The sequence below is a fragment of the Macaca mulatta genome, chromosome 7 (assembly GCF_049350105.2).
Source record: "Macaca mulatta isolate MMU2019108-1 chromosome 7, T2T-MMU8v2.0, whole genome shotgun sequence".
Lineage (NCBI taxonomy): Eukaryota > Metazoa > Chordata > Mammalia > Primates > Cercopithecidae > Macaca > Macaca mulatta.
The window spans coordinates 107616128-107631602 of NC_133412.1; the positions used below are offsets into that span (position 1 = coordinate 107616128).

The 15475-nt window shown below is 44.7% G+C and overlaps 1 protein-coding gene and 1 long non-coding RNA gene across 4 annotated transcripts in view; one reads left to right on the forward strand and one right to left on the reverse strand.

The window, feature by feature from the left end:
* The first annotated feature begins 3820 nt into the window (after positions 1-3820).
* Positions 3821-8375, forward strand: LOC144330212 (uncharacterized). Its single transcript, XR_013396173.1, has 3 exons — positions 3821-4048; positions 4346-5073; positions 7464-8375. It is a non-coding gene; the product is annotated as an uncharacterized LOC144330212 (long non-coding RNA).
* The window catches only part of EAPP (E2F associated phosphoprotein), a 30842-nt gene continuing 22905 nt past the window's right edge, over positions 7539-15475 (reverse strand). For 2 of the 3 annotated variants that reach the window (XM_028851490.2, XM_015143525.3), the window contains one exon: positions 7539-8181. Coding sequence is in view for 1 of the 3 variants with exons in the window: in XM_015143525.3 (XP_014999011.1) it covers positions 7905-8181 (277 nt within the window). In the remaining 2 variants the exon portion in view is untranslated. Of the gene's footprint in view, positions 8182-13714; positions 13913-15475 lie in introns of those variants that run through there. The other variant, XR_013396164.1, reaches the window with a different exon arrangement.

Genomic DNA, 15475 nt, shown 5'->3' on the forward strand with positions numbered 1-15475 from the left:
TCACACAGTAATCTACTCTGGAAACATCCTCATAGTCACACTCAAAATAGTGCTTTACAGGTTTCGAGATATTCCTTACCAGTCAAACTGACACCTAAAATTAAGTCTACCCTTGATCAACTTGGCACCCATATACACCTATTTAAACCATTTTTAATTTCCAAATAAAGACAATAACAAAGCAATAGTTCCACCTAACATCATGCAACTAACATAATGCAACTATCTTATGGACAACTGAAAATCCACTAATTCCTTCCCCAGAATTTAGCTTTTGGGATTTTCATCTTTCAGGATTGTGATTTTCAGGATTTTTGATGTCAGGGATTTTAGACTTTAGGGATTTTGATTTTTTTGGGGTCTCAACATTCAGAATCAAGGCATTCAAGATTCTGTCTTTTGGCTGGTGTGGTGGCTCACACCTATAATCCCAACACATTGGGAGGCCAAAGCAGGATCTCTTGAGGCCAGGAGTGAGACTGGCCTGGGCAAAACAGTGAGAACCTGTTTCTATCTAATATATGATTATGTCTTTCAGGATTATGATCCAAACCTGCACAGGTGGTCCATATAGCAAGGAACTAAAGCCTCCTGCCAACAGATCCTCCAGCCCCAGTCAAGCCTTCAGATAACTACAGTCTTAACCAATATTTAAACTGTACCTTGGCCGGGTGTGGTGGCTCACACATGTAATCCCAGCACTTTGGGAGGCAAGACAGGCAGATCACCTGAGGTCAGGAGCTCGAGACTACCCTGGCTAATGTGGTGAAACCCCCTTTCTACTAAAAATACAAAAATTAGCCAGGTGTGGTGGTACACAGCTTTAATCCCAGCTACTCAGGAAACTGAGGCACAAGAATCACTTGCAACTGGAAGGCAGAGGTTACAGTGAGCCAAGATGGCACTACTGCACTAGAACCTGGGCGACAGAGTGAGACTCTGTCTCAAATAAATAAATTAATTAATTAATTACGCCTGTAATCCCAGCACTTTGGGAGACCGAGGTGGGTGGATCACGATGTCAGGGGATTGAGACCATCATGGCTAATATGGTGAAACCCCGTCTCTACTAAAAATACAAAACAAAATTAGCCGGGCGTGGTGGCAGGCGCCTGTAATCCCAGCTACTCAGGAGGTTGAGGCAGGGGAATCACTTGAACCCAGGAGGCAGAGGTTGCTGTGAGCCTAGATCACGCCACTGTGCCACTGTACTTCAGTCTGGGCAACACAACGAGACTGTGTCTCACAAAAAAAAAAAAAAAAAGAAAGAAAAAAAAAAGAAATTGTAAAAATACTTCTCAATAACTAATAACTTTTAAAATCATAATTGAAAAATAACAATAGTTGAAACTGAACAAAAAGACTACATATACAACTTGTGTGATGCAATGAAAGGAGAGAAAACCTATAGCCCTAAATGTTTACATTAAAAAAGAGAAAGGCTGAAGATGAGCGAAGCATCTACCTTAAGAAGATAGAAAAAGGCCAGTTGCAGTGGCTCACGCCTATAATCCCAGCACTTTGGGAGGCCAAAGTAGGCGGATCACCTGAGGTCAGGAGTTCGAGACCAGCCTGGCCAACATGATGAAACCTCATCTTTACTAAAAATACAAAAATTAGCTGTGCCTGGTGGTGAGCGCCTGTAATCCCAGCTACTTGGGAGGTTGAGGCCAGAGAATCGCTTGAACCCCGCAAGGCAGAGGTTGCAGTGAGGTGAGATTGTACCACTGCACTCCACCCTGGGCGACAAGAGCAAGACTCTGTCTCAGGAAAAAAAAAAAAAAAAAAAGAAGATCGAAAAAAAACAACAGAATAAATGCAAGTTGACTAGAATGAAGGAGATGATACAGATAATATTAAAAATTAATGAAATAAGACCAAAATTCCATCAAGGAAAAAAGAAGGAGAATTAAGTATTACAAATGGAAAAGGAAGGTGCCACTATATATCCAACAGATATTAAAGATAATGAGAGAAAGGTATGAATAACTTTATTCAATAAATTTGAAAACAGAAAAAATGAACAAATTCTTTTAAAATCCCGATAAATTGGCTGGGCGTGATGGCTCACGCCTGTAATCCCAGCACTTTGGGAGGCTGAGGCAGGCGGATCACTTGAGGTCAGGAGTGCAAGACCAGCCTGGCCAACATGGTGAAACCCCGTCTCTACCAAAAAACACAAAAAAATAGCTGGGCATGGTGGCACATGCCTGTGGTCTCAGCTACATAGGAGGCTGAGGCAGGAGAATCGTTTGAACCTGGGAAGCAGAGGTTACAGTGAGCTGAGATGGCACCACTGCACTCCAGCCTGGGTGAAGGAATGAGATTCTGTCTCAAAAAAAGATAGTTAATAAATTAATTACCTAAAATCCTGATAAATCATCCTGATAAATGGTCATTTATCAAAATGAATTCAGAAAGAAAGATAAATCTTTTTTTTTTTTTTTTTTTTTTTTTTTGAGACACGTCTTGCTCTGTCACCCAAGCTGGAGTGCAGTGGCCCAATCTCGGCTCAGTGCAATTTCCGCCTCCTGGATTCAAGTGATTCTCTGACCTCAAGCAATTCCCTCTTGCCTTGGTTTCCTGAAGTGCTGGATTACAGGTGTGAGCCATCATGCCCAGTGTATGCTTGTTTATTTTTATAATCATTTTATTTTTTTTTGTTTTGTTTTGTTTTGTTGTTTTTTTTTGAGACGGAGTCTCGCTCTGTCGCCCAGGCTGGAGTGCAGTGGCGCGATCTCGGCTCACTGCAAGCTCCGCCTCCTGGGTTTACGCCATTCTCCTGCCTCAGCCTCCTGAGTAGCTGGGACTACAGGCGCCCGCCACCGCGCCCGGCTAATTTTTTGTATTTTTAGTAGAGACGGGGTTTCACCGTGGTCTCGATCTCCTGACCTTGTGATCCGCCCGCCTCGGCCTCCCAAAGTGCTGGGATTACAGGCGTGAGCCACCGCGCCCGGCATCATTTTATTTTTTAAATTTTCTTACAGAGACAGGGTTTCACCATGTTGGTCAGGCTGGTTCTGAACTCCTGACCTCAAGTGATCCACCCACCTCAACCTCCCAAAGTGCTGGGATTACAGGCATGAGCCACCGTGCCTACCCATCATATTAAATTTATAACAAACTAGCTTGAATCAATAACAACTGAGCTTAGGCTAGGCGCAGTGGCTCACACCTGTAATCCCAGCACTTTGGGAGGCCAAGGCAGGTAGATCACCTGAGGTCAGGAGTTCAAGACCAGCCTGACCAACATGGAGAAACCCCGTCTCTACTGAAAATACAAAACCAGCCGGGGTGGTGGCGCATGCCTGTAATCCCAGCTACTCGGGAAGCTGAGGCAGGAGAATCGCTTGAACCTGGGAGTGGGAGGTTGTGGTGAGCCAAGATTGCACTCCAGCCTGGGCAACAAGAGTGAAACTCCGTCTCAGAAAAAAAAAAAAATCAGCTGAGGTTAAATAGCATATAAAACCCTGTTCCTATATAGCTATCTCCCTCTCCTTTATGTTGTGATGATCACAAATTATAACTTCATATACTGTGATTTGCTGCCTCACTTTTTTTTTTTTCTGAGATGGAGTCTTGCTCTGTTGCCCAGGCTGGAGTGTAGTGGTATGATCTCAGCTCACTGCAACCTCCACCTCCCAGGTTCAAGCGATTCTCCTCCCTCAGCCTCCCTGAGTAGCTGGGATTACAGGTACCTGCCACTACACCCAACTGATTTTTTTTTTTTTTTTTTGAGATGGAGTCTTGCTCTGTTGCCTAGGCTAGAGTGTAGTGGTTCGATTTCGGCTCACTGCAACCTCCACTTCCCGGGTTCAAGTGATTCTCTGCCTCAGCCTCCTGAGTAGCTGGGATTATAGGCACATGCCACCATGCCCAGCTAATTTTTCTATTTTAGTAGAGACAAGGTTTCCCCATGTTGGTCAGGCTGGTCTTGAACTCCTGACCTCAGGTGATCCACCCACCTCAGCCTTCCAAAGTGTTGGGATTACAGGCATGAGCCATTGCACATGGTCTGCTCCAGGTGATTTTTTTTTTTTTTTTTTGAGTCGGAGTCTGGCTCTGTCACCCAGGCTGGAGTGCAGTGGCGCGATCTCGGCTCACTGCAAGCTCCGCCTCCCAGGTTTACGCCATTCTCCTGCCTCAGCCTCCCGAGTAGCTGGGACTACAGGCGCCCGCCACTTCGCCCGGCTAGTTTTTTGTATTTTTTAGTAGAGACGGGGTTTCACCGTGTTAGCCAGGATGGTCTCGATCTCCTGACCTCGTGATCCGCCCGTCTCGGCCTCCCAAAGTGCTGGGATTACAGGCTTGAGCCACCGCGCCCGGCCGATTTTTTTTTTTTAAGAAGGAGTCTCGCTCTGTCGCCCAGGCTGGAGTGCAGTGGTGCAATCTTGGCTCACTGCACACTCCACCTCCCAGATGCACACCATTCTCCTGCCTCAGCCTCCTGAGCAGCTGGAACTACAGGCACCTGCTACGACGCCCGGCTGTTTTGTATTTTTATTAGAGACGGGATTTCACCGTGTTAGCCAGGATGGTCTTGATCTCCTGACCTCGTGATCTGCCTACCTCGGCCTCCCAAAGTGCTGGTATTACAGGCGTGAGCCACTGTGCCCGGCCCAGGTGATTTTTTTTATTTGTGTTTGTACTATATAGAGATAGGGTCTCCCTGTTAACCAGGCTGGCCTCAAACTCCTGGGCTCAAGGGATCCTCCTGCCTCAGCCTCCCAAAGTGCTATGATTATAGGCATGAACCACTGTTCTAGTCCAAAGTGATGTTTATGTGTAAAACCACTGAGAAATTTCCAGTAGAAGTGGGATGAGGGTGCGATGGAGGGGTGGTTGTTGGGCGGGTACCTGGAAAGGAAGTAAGGTTTGCAATGACGGTAATACAGGAGCTCTTTCAAAGTACGATATGGCAAACACAGATTACAAGGAATAGACTGGAAGTGCTATTCTGCAGTGTATCACCTGGCTATAAATGGAAACATTTAAAGAATGTATAAAAAATAAAAATAGCCTGGGCACGGTGGCTCATGCCTGTAATCCCAGCATTTTGGGAGGCCAAGGCAGGTGAATCACCTGAGGTCAGGAGTTCCAGACCAACATGGCCAAAATGGTGAAACCCCATCTCCACTAAAAATACAAAATAAGCTCGGTGGTGTGGTGCATACCTGTAATCTCAGCAACTGGAGAGGCTGAGGCAGGAGAATCACTTGAACCCAGGAGGCAGAGGTTGCAGTGAGCTGAGATCACGCCTTTGCACTCCAGCCTGGGCCACAAGAGCAAAACTCTATCTTAAAAAATATAAATAAATAAATAAACAAAATAAAAAAATAGAGGCCAAGTGCTGTCCTGCCTGTAATCTCAGCACTTTGGGAGGCCGAGGCAGGTGGATCACTTGGGGCCAGGAGTTCAAGACCAGCCTGGCCAACATGGTGAAACCCCATCTCTACTAAAAATACAAAAATTAGCCAGGTGTCCCAGCTACCCAGGAGGTGGAGGTTGCAGTGAGCTGAGAGTTGAGATCAGACCACTGCACTCCAGCCTGGGCGACAGATCGAGACTCTGTCTCAAAAAAAAAAAAAAAAAAAAAAAAAGGGCCAGGTGCAGTGGCTCACATCTATAATCCCAGCACTTTGGGAGGCCAAAGCAGGTGGATCACGAGGTCAGGAGATCGAGACTATCCTGGCTAACATGGTGAAACCCTGCCTCTCCTAAAAATATAAAAAATTAGCCGGACGTGGTGGCACGTGCCTGTAGTACCAGTTATTCAGGAGAGTGAGGCAGGATAATCACTTGAACCTGGGAGGCGTAGGTTGCAGTGAGCTGAGATCGCGCCACTGCACTCCAGCCTGGGTGACAGAGCGAGACTCTGTCTAGAAAAAAAGAGGAAGAAAGAAAGAAACAGCCCAAATCATATCATTCTTTTATTTCTAAGAGAGGGCCTCAATCTGTTACCCAGGCTAGAATGCAGTGGCATGATCAAAGCTCAATTCAGCCTTCGTCTCCCAAGCTCAAGTGATCCTCCCACCTCAGCCTCCCAAGTAGCTGAGACTATAAGCAGACACCACCACGTTTAGCTAATTTTTAATTTTTTTTTTTTTTAGATACAGGGTCTTGCCATGTTGCCCAGGCTGGTCTTGAACTCCTGGGCTCGAGCAATCCTCCTTCCTCAGCCTCCCAAAGTGCTGGAATTATAGTCATGAGCCACTGCATTCGGCCATATCATTTTTTTTTTTTTGAGACGGAGTCTCACTCTGTCGCCCAGACTGGAGTGCAGTGGCCAGATCTCAGCTCACTGCAAGCTCCGCCTCCCGGGTTTACGCTATTCTCCTGCCTCAGCCTCCCGAGTAGCTGGGACTACAGGCGCCAGCCACCTCGCCCGGCTAGTTTTTTGTATTTTTTAGTAGAGACGGGGTTTCACCGTGTTAGCCAGGATGGTCTCGATCTCCCGACCTCGTGATCCACCCGTCTCGGCCTCCCAAAGTGCTGGGATTACAGGCTTGAGCCACCGCGCCCGGCCGGCCATATCATTTTTTTAAAGACTGAAAATAAAATACACAGATGCCTACAATGCAATTTCCCCTCAAGCTGCCACTGATGGTTTTTATATTAATACCAAAAAAAATTATATCTTGGTTGTTTGCAACAGAATAAATAGTAGGCACAAGAGGTGGCAGCAGAATTTTTTTTTTTGAGACAGAGTCTTCGTTTCTTACCCACGTGGGAATGAAGTGGCACAATCTCGGCTCATTGCAACCTCTGCCCCCCAGGTTCAAGTGATCATCCTGCCTCAGTCTCCTAAGTAGCTGGGATTACTGGTGCCCACCACCAGGCCTGGCTAATTTTTGTATATTTAGTAGAAATGGGGTTTCACCATGTTAGCCAGGCTGCCCTGGAACTCCTGACCTCAAGCGATCAGCCCACCTATGTCTCCCAAAGTGCTGGGATTACAGTGGTGAGCCACCGTGCCCCGCCAGAATGTTTAAGTCTAGTTAAACTCACCATAAATTTATATTTTAAAATGTGCATTCATTAAGTTTAGAATACTGCTAAGTGTCCTCTTTTTTCAGAGAAGGACCTTTATTTCTTAAAGTATCTGACAGTACCTACTCCATGCAATTGTTTGTTTCTTTGTTGTTTGTTTTGAGACAAAGTCTTACTCTGTCACCCAGGCTGGAGTACAGTGGCACGATCTCAGCTCACTGCAACCTCTGGCTCCCAGGTTCAAGCAATTCTCCTGCCTCAGCCTCCTGAGTAGCTGGAATTACAGGTGCGTACCACCATGCCCAGTTGATTTTTCTATTTTTAGTAGAGACCGACAGGGTTTCACCATGTTGGCCAGGCTGGTCTCAAACTCCTAAACTCCTGAACTCCTGATCCACCCCCTTGACCTCCCAAAGTGCTGGGATTACAGGCAGGAGCCAAGGCTAGTGGCGTACTCCACACAATTGTAACAGTTACTAAATATTGTCATTCCATCCTGTGGGGTGGAGGTGAATAAAGATACATCTTAGCAAAAACAATACAGACAATTCAGGAAAGAGTTTCCAGTTTAATTACATCAAAGCTACATCCAAAGTAAAAATAATACTCAGAAACAAAGATTGCTTATAATTCCATAACATTTTAATTCTAAAGAGCCTTAACAAAAAGCCCCCCATTTCCAAATGTTCATCAAAAACAGAATGAATCAGTCTCATCAATAAGGGGGGGAAATCAAAGGAAAAAAGAAAAGGAGAGGGTGAGAGATGTAAGAGATGAATGAAGGCTGACAACTATTCTTCTTTATAAAGAGAAACACTGCTTCCTCAGTGTCACTTATGAACAGGCAGGAGGAAAGTAACTGTCCATATTTGCCTTATATACAGTATTGGGTAATTAAATGCCAGTTGGGCTGTTTAGGAATGGCTTGCTAAAACATTGAAAAAATGAAAGACTTCATCCTTGTCATAGACTGCCACTTCAGTGGAACATTCAGTGCACATGACTGGGTGATAGATTTCTTCCACATCTGTCTCTGCCTTCTCGGCAGCATCTTCCTGGTTAGACCTCATCTTCTTATGGCCTCGCCTTTTCTTCCTGTTCTCTGAGGCTTTATATCTTAGAACCTCCTCTTTGTTAATAGAACAATTCATCACAAACATTGCTCTATATTGAGTTTTGTACGATTCATGCCTAAGAGAAAAATGAAATGGAGAATTGGGGTTTATGTTCTATGTTAATAGTTTATCCATTTAGATAAAATTTGAGAACACCAAAAACTTAACTGAAATACCAACCAAAGTAAAGACAGAGGAATAAAGAAGCAAGTTTAAAGAAATTTTAAACAGTTGTTTTAAGAATAATTAAAACTTGTGAACACAGCTCACTGCAGCCTTGAACTCTTAGCCTCAAGTGACCCTCCTGCCTCAGCCTCCCTAGTAGCTGGTATTACAGGCACAAGCCACTGCACCAGGCAGAAGAAACATTTTAGTATATAACAGTATAAAGAAGAAATGTGTGTTGGCCGGGCGCGGTGGCTCAAGCCTGTAATCCCAGCACTTTGGGAGGCCGAGATGGGCGGATCACGAGGTCAGGAGATCGAGACCATCCTGGCTAACACGGTGAAACCCCGTCTCTACTAAGAAATACAAAAAACTAGCCGGGCGAGGTGGCTGGCGCCTGTAGTCCCAGCTACTCGGGAGGCTGAGGCAGGAGAACGGCGTGAACCCGGGAGGCGGAGCTTGCAGTGAGCTGAGATCCGGCCACTACACTCCAGCCTGGGCTACAGAGCGAGACTCCGTCTCAAAAAAAAAAAAAAAAAAAAAAAAGAAATGTGTCTCTTTCCTTCTGCTTTTTGGACGTAACTTTTATCTCAAGGGAAAAAAAATTTATTTGCTCTTTAAACTTAGAAAAAAGTTGTTGGAAACTTGCCAGGTAATGTGCACTAATCTTTGACTACTGTCTTTTCACATTGTGGCCTGAGACTCTGCCCTCTTCTCATTTTAGATGGCGCCATTGTGATCAACATTTTAGTAAAAGCTACAGGTTTAAAAGCTTAAGGAGCTTCTGACTTTATAATGTCTACTCTTAGCTATTATATATTTGATCAGTCTAACATAGGGGTCCCCAAAGCCCGGGCCACAGACCAGTACCAGCCTGTGGCCTGTTAGGAACTGGGCAGCACAGCAGGAGGTGAGCAGCGGGCAAGCAAGCATTGCCAACTGAGCTCTGCCTCCTGTCAGATCAGCGGCAGCATTGCATTCTTATAAGTGTGAACCCTATCGTGAACTGCGCATGCGAGGGATCTAAGTTGCGTGCTCCTTATGAGAATCTAACTAATGCTTGATGATCCAAGGTAGAACAATTTCATCCAGAAACCATCCCCCGACTTTGTTCACCTCATATATGTAATATTTTCCTACTTATTTTCCCACTTAGTAAGTTTTTTTTTTTTTTTTTTTTCCCTTAGACCTCATGTAACAAAAATACCTATCTGGCTAAAAAAGTGAGCTCAAACTGTGCACTCACTAGCTCCAAATATTAACCTTCACCTTCACTACCATCAAAACCACCAGGAAGTAAGAATGTGCAAGTGGGCACTTCTCAGGGAAAAATAATCTAACCTTTCAAAAAATATCTTCAAACATAAATAGTTCTAGTTTCTTGTATTAACTGTAACTGCTTGCATGACTTCATCTGTCTCAGATCTCTAAGAATCCCTTATCACGTTAATATATATTTTTCCCTTTCTCTGTATCCCTTGTGCATCAGAACAAATAATTTTTTCTAAACTTTCTTTTTTTTTTTTTTTTTTTTTTTTGAGACAGAGTCTGGCTCTGTCGCCCAGGCTGGAGTGCAGTGGCCGGATCTCAGCTCACTGCAAGCTCCGCCTCCCGGGTTTACACCATTCTCCTGCCTCAGCCTCCCGAGTAGCTGGGACTGCAGGCGCCCGCCACCTCGCCCGGCTAGTTTTTTGTATTTTTTAGTAGAGACGGGGTTTCACGGGGTTAGCCAGGATGGTCTCGATCTCCTGACCTCGTGATCCGCCCGTCTCGGCCTCCCAAAGCGCTGGGATTACAGGCTTGAGCCACCGCGCCCGGCCTCTTTTTTTTTTTTTTGAGACAAGGTCTCACTCTCTTGCCCAGAGCAAGAGTGCTGCAGTGCAGTGGCACAATCATGACTTACTGCAGCTTCTACCTCACAGGGTCAAGTGAGCCTCCCACTCCAGCTTCTCAATTAGCTAAGACTACAGGAATACACCACCATGTGTGGCTAATTTTTTCTTTTGTGGGGGGGGGGTCTCCCTATGTTGCCCAAGCTGGTCTCGAACTCCTGGCCTAAAGCGATCCTCCTACCTTAGCCTCCCAAAGTGCTGGGATTACAGGTGTGAGCCACCACGCCCAACCTAAACTATTTTCTTAAAGAACACTCACTGGTGAAGGCCGGGTGCAGTGGCTCACGCCTGTAATCCCAGCACTTTGGGAGGCCGAAGCGGGCGGATCACGAGGTCAGGAATTCAAGACCAGCCTGACCAACATGGTGAAACCCCGTCGCTACTAAAAATACAAAAAGTAGCCAGGCATGATGTCACATGCCTGTAATCCCAGCTACTCAGGAGGCTGAGGCAGGAGAATCGTTTGAACCTGGGAGGTGGAGGTTGCAGTGAGCCGAGATTGCACCACGGCACTCCAGCCTGGGTGACAGAATGAGACTCCAGCTCAAAAAAAAAAGAACACCCTTAGAAGTCTTAAATCATTTCCCCAAACTTTAAATAAAATTTTCATTAAAAAAAAAATTACTCCATTGTATTAGAACCTTGCATTAATATGGAACGTAATTTTCACCAGGGCCAATTAGATCATGAAGAAACTTTTGAATATAGGAACCCCGTGTTATGGTTTAATTGGAAGAGAGGCAACTTAAGTACAAAGACCTCATCTCATAAACAAAGTCTTTGTTAACTTATATGCAAAATGCTTAAGGCTCATATGTACAGTAAAAAATTGTTACAAATCATCACAAACCTCAAGCCAGGTAATAAGAATAAACCACAAATGGTTACTCATTAGTTCCTAGAACAAATCGACCACCCATATCATTATTTATTTTCAGTTAACTTGATTCAAAAGATGTACTAAGACAGCCACTTATAAGGCTACTAATAGAAGAAAAAAATCATGCCTATAATCCCAGCACTTTGGGAGGCCGAGGTGGACAGATAGCTTGAGACCAGGAGTTTGAAACCAGCCTGGCCAATATGGTGAAACCCCATCTGTACTAAAAATACAAAAATTAATGGAGTATGGTGGCGCACACCTGTAGTCCCAGCTACTTGAGAAGCTGAGGCACGAGAATCGCTTGAACCTGGGCGGCGGAGGTTGCAGTGAGCAGAGACGGTGCCACTGTACTCCAGCCTGGGTGACAGAGTGAGACCCTGTCTCAAAAAAAAAAAAAAAAAAAAAAGGAACCCCTAATTTACAGGCCAATTGGATAAAAGGCATGGGTAACCTAGGGACCTCCTACTTGCAATGGCATCTGAAGTGGTGGAGGCAGTCTTAATAAGACTGATCTCAACCTGTGGGTTCTGCACTAACTCCAGGTAGTGTCCGAATTATATTGCAGGACACTCCATGTCCACAGAAAATTGAAAATTGTTTGATATGGGGGGGCGGAAGCTCCACACATTTGGTATCAGAAGTGCTGTGAGTAGAGATATAGTTTTTCTTTTAAGGTATTACATCATTGCACAACACATACGCAGTTTCACCGAATCCTTATTAGCACTGTCAAGTGCTTTATTAGCAAAGCTACTTTTTAAATAAAAATTTTTATCGATATATCATAGATGCACATATTTTCAGGGGGTACATGTGATAATTTAACATATTCATATAATTTGTAAAGATCAAATCAGTATAATTGAGAGATCCATCACCTTAAATATTTATTTATTTATTATTTTTTAAGACAGTCTCACTCTTACCCAGACTGGGGTGCAATGTTGTGATCTCAGCTCACTGCAACCTCCACCTCTCAGGTTCAAGCGATTCTCCTGCCTCAGCCTCCTGAATAGCTGGGATTACAGGCACGTGCTACTATGCCCGGTTAATTTTTGTATTTTTAGTAGAGACAGGGTTTCATCATGTTGGCCAGGCTGGTGTTGAATTCCTGACCTCAGGTGATCCGCCCGCCTCAGCCTCCCAAAGTGCTGGGATTACAGGCATGAGCCATCATGCCCAGCCAATATTTATCTTTTCTTTATGCCAGAAACATTTGAATTATTCTCTTCTAGCTATTGTGAAATATACAATAATTTTTTCTACAATAGATTATTTTAAACTATAATTCATCCTGCTGATCAATAGGCACTTTTTATTTTGGCTATTGTAACTAGTGCTACAATAAACATGAGAGTACAGATATTGCTTTGATATATTGATTTCCTTTCTTTTGGATATATACCCAGTAGCAGAATTGCTGGATCATATGGTAGTTCTATTTTTAGTTTTTTGAGGAACTTCCATAGTTTTCCATAGTGGCTATACTAATTTACATTCCCACCAACAGTGTTCAAGGGTTCCCCTTTCTCTGCATCCTCACCAGCATCCCACATTCCCTGTCTTTTTTATAAAAGCCATTCTAAACAGGGTGAGATATCTCATTGTGATTTTGATTTCCATTTCCATGATGTCCATTTCCATCCATGATTAGTGATGTTGAACATTTTTTCATATACTTGTTGGCCATTTCTATGTCTTCTTTTGAGAAATGTGTATTCCAATATTTTGCTCAATTTTTTTTTTTTTTTTTTTTTTTTTTGAAGTTTGAGTAAAATTGGTATTAGCTCTTTAAGCCATCAGGTACTGGGCTTTTTTCTTTCTTTCTTTTTTTTTTTTGATAAGGGGCTTTTTACTATGGCTTTGATCTCATTACTCAATATTGGTTTGTTGAGTTTTTCTATTTCTTCATGGTTCAATCTTGGTAGGCTGTATGTGTTCAGGAATTTATTCACTTCTAGGTTTTCTAATTTGTTGGCATATAATTGTTTGTAATGGTGTCTAACGATTCTTTGTATTTCTTTTTTTTTTTTGAGACAGAGTCTCGCTCTGACGCCCAGGCTGGAGTGCACTGGTGCAATCTCGGCTCACTGCAAGCTCCACCTCCCAGGTTCACACCATTCTCCTGCCTCAGTCTCCCACGTAGCTGAGACTATAGGCACCCGCCACCATGCCTGGCTAATTTTTTTGTATTTTTATTAGAGATGGGATTTCACCGTGTTAGCCAGGATGGTCTCAATCTCTGACCTCGTGATCCGCCCACGTTGGCCTCCCAAAGTGCTGGGATTACAGGTGTGCGCCACCACACCTGGCCAATTGTATTTCTTTTTCTTTTTAGATGGAGTTTCACTCTTGTCCAAGCTGGTGTGCAATGGTGTGATCTCAGCTCACCACAACCTCTGCCCCCTGGGTTCAAGTGATTCTCCTGCCTCAGCCTCCCAAGTAGCTGGGATTACAGGAATGCAACACCATGCCTGGCTAATTTTGTGTTTTTTAGTAGAGACAGGGTTTCACTATGTTGGTCAGTTTGGTCTCGAACTCCTGACTTCAGGTAATCTGTCCACCTCGGCCTCCCAAAGTGCTGGGATTACAGGCATGAGCCACCGCGCCTAGCCTGATTCCTTGTATTTCTGTGGTCTCAGTTGTTATGCCTTCTCTTCTGTTTCTAATTTATTTGGGCCTTTTCTCTTTTTTTCTTAGTCTAAGAGGTTTGTCAATTGTATCTTTTAAATTTGTCAACTTTTAATTTCATTAATCTGGCTTGTTTGTTTGGGTTTCCTGGGGTCTCAATTTCATTCATTCCTGCCTTGATCTTTTTTTTTTTTTTTTTTTTTTTTTTGAGACAGAGTCTTGCTCTGTCACCCAGGCTGGAGTACAGTGGCGCGATCTCAGCTCACTGCAAGCTCCGCCTCCCGGGTTCACGCCATTCTCCTGCCTCAGCCTCCGGAGTAGCTGGGACTACAGGCGCCCGCCACCTCGCCCGGCTAGTTTTTCGTATTTTTTAGTGGAGACGGGGTTTCACCGTGTTAGCCAGGATGGTCTCGATCTCCTGACCTCGTGATCCACCCGTCTCGGCCTCCCAAAGTGCTGGGATTACAGGCTTGAGCCACCGCGCCCGGCCCTGCCTTGATCTTTATTATTTCTTTCCTTTTATTTATTTATTTATTTATTTATTTTTTTTTTTTTTTGAGACGGAGTCTCGCTCTGTCGCCCAGGCTGGAGTGCAGTGGCGCGATCTCGGCTCACTGCAAGCTCCGCCTCCCGGGTTCACGCCATTCTCCTGCCTCAGCCTCCCGAGTAGCTGGGACTACAGGCGCCCACAACTGCGCCCGGCTAATTTTTTGTATTTTTAGTAGAGACGGGGTTTCACCGTGGTCTCGATCTGCTGACCTTGTGATCCGCCCGCCTCGGCCTCCCAAAGTGCTGGGATTACAGGTGTGAGCCACCGCGCCCGGCCCCTTTTATTTATTTTTTGAGATGGAGTCCTCTCTGTTGCCCAGGCTGGAGTGCAATGGTGCGATCTTGGCTCACTGCAACCTCTGCCTCCCGGGTTCAAGCGATTCTCCTGCCTCAGCCTCCTGAGTAGCTGGGATTACAGGTGCACGCCACCACACCCAGCTCATTTTTGTATTTTTAGTAGAGACGGGGTTTCACCAGGTTGGTCAGGCTGGTCTCAAACTCCTGACCTCGTGATCCACCTGCTTTAGCCTCCCAAAGTGCTGGGATTACAGGTGTGAGCCACCATGCCCAGCCTCTTTCCCTCTATTAACGTTGGATTTGGTCTGTCCCGCTTTTCTAGTTCTTTGAGGTATATCATTAGATTATTTGGGTGAAACGTTCTGTAAATGTCAGTTGGGCTTCTTTGGTCTACTGTGTAGTTTAACTCTGATGTTTCTTTATGGTTTTCTATCTGGATGATCCGTCCATTACTGAGAGTGGGGTGTTGAAGTCCCCTACTATTATTGTATTGCAATACTAATACTGTATTGTGTCTCTCCCTTCAGATTTTTTTTTTTTTTTGAGATGGAGTCTCACTCTGTCACTCAGGCTGCAGTGCAATAGCACAATCTTGGCTCACTGCAACCTCCACCTCCCAGCTTCAAGCGATTCTCCTGCCTCAGCCTCCCGAGTAGCTGGCTTACAGGCACCTGCCATCATGCCCAGCTAATTTTGGCATTTTTTGGACATGGGGTTTCACCATGTTGGCCAGGCTGGTCTTCAACTCCTGACCTCAGGTAATCCTCCCACCTCAGCCTCCCAAAGTGTTGGGATTACAGGCGCGAGCCACTGTGCCCGGCCCCTTTGGATCTATTAATGTTTATGTACCTGGGAGTTCCAATGTTGGCTGCATAGATATTTATACTGTTATATAAATTCCTCTGGCTGAATTGATCCCTTTATATAGTAAACTTCTTTGTTTCCTTTTTACA